The sequence below is a fragment of the Antedon mediterranea genome, chromosome 2 (genome assembly GCF_964355755.1).
Source record: "Antedon mediterranea chromosome 2, ecAntMedi1.1, whole genome shotgun sequence".
Taxonomy (NCBI): Eukaryota; Metazoa; Echinodermata; class Crinoidea; order Comatulida; family Antedonidae; genus Antedon; species Antedon mediterranea.
Window position 1 is genome coordinate 17,490,084 of NC_092671.1, and position 6,006 is coordinate 17,496,089.

The window sequence follows — 6,006 nt, forward strand, 5'->3', positions numbered from 1 at the left end:
ATAATATGTATGGCTCTGACCTAAACAAACATTAAACAATTACTGACTGGGTCGACGCTATTTGTAACTCATTTGTGACAATTCATTCAATAATAATTTTCTTTCATTTGTATCTTACAACAAAATATTATTCTCATTTCATTTCATTTATTTATTCGACCAATAAAATTAAAATGATACAGAACAGAAACAAAACACAATGGTCAGGGAGAAACTATAAAGCAAAAAAAATTCCTATAACTCAAAGAGTCAGTCAGTTGCCCCTAGTTAAATTTCATGCATTTCATTCATATATATATATATATATATATAAATCATACTGTAAATTATAGAAACAGTGCTCATATTCGGAACATGATCTCATAATCGCGTCGAGCATAGCTCATTGGCGAAAGTTCCGTATTTTTTAGTTGTATGAAAAAATGTCTCTGGCGGGATTCGAACCTGCAACCTCTCGCTTACTGGGCGAGTATCATACCACTAGACCACAGAGCCATGTATGGTATTATCACAGATTTTCACCCACCAGATACATTCTCTCATACAACAAGCGCCCTCACAATCAGTGGAGGCTTAACAAGTCAGAATAAATTCCATCTTTAATTCGCAACGGTTTTTTAAATAATATTGTGTATATGTAAATCAATGATGTTGCGTAGCACTGTGTAAATTATATATAAATCATACTGTAAATTATAGAAACAGTGCTCATATTCGGAACATGATCTCATAATCGCGTCGAGCAATAGCTGATTGGCGAAAGTTCCGTTTTTTTTTTTTTTTTTTTTTTTTTTTTTTTTAGTTGTATGAAAAAATGTCTCTGGCGGGATTCGAACCTGCAACCTCTCGCTTACAGGGCGAGTATCATACAACTAGACCACAGAGCCATGTATGGTATTATCACAGATTTTCACCCACCAGATACATTCTCTCATACAACAAACGCCCTCACAATCAGTGGAGGCTTAACAAGTCAGAATAAATTCCAACTTTAATTCGCAACGGTTTTTTAAATAATATTGTGTATATGTAAATCAATGATGTTGCGTAGCACTGTGTAAATTATATATAAATCATACTGTAAATTATAGAAACAGTGCTCATATTCGGAACATGATCTCATAATCGCGTCGAGCATAGCTCATTGGCGAAAGTCCCTATTTTTTTTTTTTTTTTTTTTTTTTTTTTTTTCTTTTATTTATTTTTTTTTTTTATATATATGAATGAAATGCATGAAATTTAACTAGGGGCATATATATATATATATATATATATATATATATATATATATATATATATATATATATATATATATATATATTACAATTTTTGAAATAATATGTTAATTACAATGTATAAATTAAACATGGCAATGTAAGACGTGATTGAAATCGTACTAAACTGTGTCTATCTGTTTGGGTAGAGCAGCTACAAACTCGTCAGGAGAGGAAGTATAAAATATCCTCCCTTTTAACTACCCTTTTCACCAAGCCAAAATAAATGAAACAAAAAAAGAAGAATACAAAAGTTTGACTAAGGTACTAATGATAGCATTTACAGTATCTAAATGGTTACTTTTTTAGATAGGTAGACTGGCTACACTAATTCCTTTACTGCAGTAAACGAATATTCTTAACACGGTATTAAATCTATATAAATGTAGGTCCTAAGGCCTATACAACAAAAAGTGTGTGAATACTGTACACAAATAATAAGAAAATAAAGATGCCATGAACGCCAATAATTTTAATTTAATAAGACTAAGCCTTCAATCTTGTAATACAATCTATTGTAATGGTGGAGGAAATGACAGAAGAATGTGTTAATAGTTATATTACAGAAAAGAAACAAACCGCTGTAGTGTAGAGCCGGATAATTATTATTTCTTACTTATATCAGGGAAGAGTGAATCTTCCCTGCTTTTATTTTAAAAAGTAACTTCTAAAGTAAAAGGTTCACGTATCGATAAAGCTCAGCTACTATTAAAATGATATTTACCTCTTTTTAGAACAGCCAGAAGATTTCTACGTGTTTAACTCATTAAAAACATTTTGAGAATTCAACGTTTCGATTTATAATTGATGATTTTCAATAATCAATGACCAGTGCATAATAACAATCATTGCATGGAGCAACAACAAAAACAACAACAACAACAACAACAACTCAGAAATGGACAAATAATGCTTTATTTATCAGGAGTTGGATAGCCGAGTGGTTAGGACACTTGACTGTCATACAGATAGACCCGGGTTCAATTCCCGACAACTCCCAGTCCACTCAGCTGTAAATGAGTACCTGGTTGAAAATACTAGGGAGAAAAAAGGCGGCGTGGAAAGGAACTGGCCACCCTACCAATTAATGCCGATGTTTAGTACAATGAGCTCCTAACAGCTCATTCCCCTACGTTCAGAGAACACGGGACTGACCTTCGTGACCCCGAAATAAGACAAACACAAACATCAAGGGATATTATATAAAAGATCAGAGAAATGAAATAGAGAGGCAGGACACATAACAAGAACATAATAGATGCACAAAGAGGCTCACAAACCGGGCAACCAACAGGAGGAGCGGAAATGAAGAGAAATCACCAATGCACAGACACGGCAATTTTGATGAGGACTGCGTGGCGGGAAAATATGGAAATGCTGGCTTTATCCAACAATGAATGGGCATAGTCTGATGATTAAAATAATCAAATAAAATTAAATAGATCGAAATGTCAAATTCTCAAAATGTGCTCTGTATTTTTAATTTGATATTGGTTAGTTACACAAGAAGAATATGAAGAGTGCGACCTTTTTTGGAACACGGAAGGATCACCGCTAGCAAACGGATTGTATTTGAGATCTGAAATCAACATTTGAAAAACTATATTTGATACGTTTAAATTCAGAAATAATATAGTTTAATAAACTAATTAATTAGTTTAAACATGCGTTATAATAACATCAGATGAATTGAGTTATAATAATTTTAATTGAATAAATTAATTTTGAAAAAATGCACCGTTTGACCATTGTTTCCAGGTTCATCGCTTGGTCATAAAATCATTATTAACCGCCGGTGGCCTTATGTATCCTGCAAAAACGCTATAATATAAGAAAATGATAAAATAATACTACCGTAATTAATATTTTATAATTATGGTTGTATCCGTCATTGTCTATACTGTACTAGGTTATAGCAGACCAATACTAGATCGGAGAAGGCCTATAATCTAAATAATATTTTGACGTCGCGCAGAACCGTACTTCCATGAAAACCACGTGGCACAGCTATGACAGACAAAACGTTTCTAGGTGTAAATGTTATAAATGGCTTTACATGGTCACCGCAGGTGCATAATGACACCCCTAAAAGACAACAAAGTTTCGAAATAAGAGACGATGATGTTTTTGTAGTTGCATATCCAAAATCTGGTGGGTGTTTGTTCTTATTTAATTCATCGGACTCGAACCGATTCATTCGTCGGCTGCTAAGAGATGCAAACAAGATCAAGTTACTGTTTTCATTTAGGAACTAATTGGGCGCGAGAATTAGTGAGAAATATTGTGTGTCAGGGAAACAAAGAAAATGTTAAGGAAGATTATGGAAGCAATCCCCATAGACAACTTGAATTTGGTGATAATTTCAAGAAATATGAAACAGAAAAACCAAGAGTTATTATGACGCACGCACCAGTTGACGCACTACCAAAACATTAGGCATTAGAAGAAAAGGGAAAGGTAAGTTAATTTAATTGCAATGAGATATTATGCCTATAGGCCCACAGTATAATATTTATTTAATTGAGGAGAACATTGGAGCGTTACCAGGCAATACAAGATGCGAAATGGAACGGGGAAATTAAATTCATTGATGGTTTAAATGCTTAATTTTCCTTCATACTTATAAGAGGTGCCTCAGGGAGCCATAGCCTAAATTATGTAACTGATGAAAGTAAGATTTATTTTATTTTATTTTATTTTATTTTATGTCTTTAGGCAATGTGGCCAAGGATTACCAATAGTGAATTAATCACTGTCCTATCAGATAGGTGGTAATCCCCCTGATACAGGGGCTATTGTGTGAACCAGTTCACCGGGGTAACCCCCTACTCTTTTTCGAATAATGAACTGGGTTCTTTAAAGTACACACAGGTTATAACTGTGTACACTGGACCTACGGTTTATAGTCCTTATCCGAGAAGACTTGTTCCACCACCAGAACTAGGAGCGAGTCGGCCTCGAACCCTTGCCGATGTTGTTGTTGGCTCTTTAGGTACGGTAAACGGCGCCCATGCTTTTTTATTGATAAATAGGTCGTGTTTGTGATGCGAAATCCAAAGGACATTGCCGTTTCTTGTTGGAATTTTGTGAAAGAAAAACGGGTTACTGAAGAATATGGGGAGTGGGATACTTTTTTTGAAACATTTCTGAGGTCTGACAGTAAGTGAAACGCCGTGTGAATTAGAATTAGCTCAGCACGTAGTGGAGAATACTGAGTCTCAAGTAAAGGAATACATGCTGTAATTAAAACAAACTTTAGAGACTGATCGCGGCGTAGCTCAAGTATCTGTACCTTCCTTTGTCAAGGAGAGTTGGAAAGAAATCAGTAATATAAGGCAGATATTGATACGTCCACTCAGCTGTAAATGAGTATACCTAGTTGAAAATACTAGGGAGAAAAAAGGCGGCGTGGAAAGGAACTGGCCACCCTACCACATATGCCCAATGCCGAGGCTTAGTACAATGAGCTCCTAACAGCTTATTCCCCTACGTTCAGAATGAACACGGGACTCACCTTTATCTTTATTGATGCGTTTATTTTTCAGTGATGTATGGAAATTGGTTTGATTTCAATCTGCCGTACTATGAACATTATCGAGATAAAAAGAACTTTTTGTTCTTAACTTACAAAGAAATGAAACTTATGAGTTTTGTTGTTTGATTACGGTAAGTCGTGTAAACTATAGGCCTCTGATTTCTCTGTATCGATTTTCTTATCTTAATTTTTCATTTAAATGATATATATTTTTTTATTTTTTTTGGCATCTCGAAAATTCACATTTTTACAGTTTGTTAAACCAGAATTTTAAATCCGACCATGATTAAAATTATTACAGGATCACAAAGGATGTGTTGTTCGGATCTCTGATTTTCTGTCTCGTCCTTTGTCAGAGGAACACGTTGATAAAGCTGTGGAAATTACAACATTTTCTAACATGAAAGCAAAAAATCCAACATCGTTTCAACGAAACGGAGAAATAAGCAAACGGATGCGGAAATGTAATTTTATTCATAGAAGAAAATGATCTTTTTTTCGGCATCTGTTTCTCTTTGGAATGCGTTGCCCTTTGAAATCCGTCAGGCAACTTCCACCAGTGTCTTCAAATCTCTCCTCAAAACCCACCTTTTGAATGTTTAATTTTCTAAATTTTTCTGTCTATGTAAACCGCATTGAGGCTTTCAGCATTATGCGCTATATCAAGTACCAGTTATTATTATTATTATTATCTTTTAGATAGTAATTCAACGTCACTGTGTATTAATTAGAAAATAAAATGATGTAAATATATATGGTCACTTAAAGTAATTTATAAATTAGTAACTGTAATTCATCGATTAGGCATTGCTTTCAATTTAATTAAAATACTTTATTATTATGCCTTTAACTTATTTATTGTAGGTGTCGTTGAAGACTGGAAGACTCGTTTTACTGTCACTCAAAATGAGCGTTTTGACGCAATTTACAACCAGAGAATGGAAGGATCGGCGCTAGCAAAACTTGCAAGCAAGATTGTATTTGAGATCTGAAATCAACATTTAAAAAACTTTGATACGGTTAAACTTAGAAATAATAGAGTTTAATAAAACTAATTAATTAGTTTAAACATGCATGATAATAATATCAGGTGAGTTATAATAATTTCAATTGGTTCATCACTTGGTCATAAAATAAAAGAAAATGATAAAATAATACTACTGTCATTAATCATTATGATGTGATATGGTTGTCCGC

General features: G+C 33.8%; 1 protein-coding gene and 1 non-coding gene across 2 annotated transcripts; one reads left to right on the forward strand and one right to left on the reverse strand.

Annotated features, from left to right (window-relative positions):
- Nucleotides 1-423: 423 nt before the first annotated feature.
- Trnat-agu (transfer RNA threonine (anticodon AGU)) lies at nucleotides 424-495 on the reverse strand. Its single transcript has one exon. It is a non-coding gene; the product is annotated as a tRNA-Thr (tRNA).
- A 4,326-nt stretch (nucleotides 496-4,821) lies between these two features.
- LOC140039324 (sulfotransferase 1C2A-like) lies at nucleotides 4,822-5,801 on the forward strand. Its single transcript, XM_072084928.1, has 3 exons — nucleotides 4,822-4,929; nucleotides 5,111-5,273; nucleotides 5,674-5,801. The coding sequence occupies exons 1-3, from the start codon at nucleotides 4,822-4,824 to the stop codon at nucleotides 5,799-5,801; spliced, it is 399 nt and encodes a 132-aa protein (XP_071941029.1).
- Nucleotides 5,802-6,006: the final 205 nt, after the last annotated feature.

Bases quoted from the DNA above. Each gene is read 5' to 3' on its own strand.
- LOC140039324 (XM_072084928.1), top strand. From the start codon at position 4,822: ATGTATGGAAATTGGTTTGATTTCAATCTGCCGTACTATGAACATTAT. The intron at 4,930-5,110 runs GTTTGATTACGG...AAATTATTACAG, and splicing joins TGAAACTTATGAGTTTTGTT to GATCACAAAGGATGTGTTGT. The intron at 5,274-5,673 runs GTAATTTTATTC...TATTTATTGTAG, and splicing joins AAGCAAACGGATGCGGAAAT to GTGTCGTTGAAGACTGGAAG.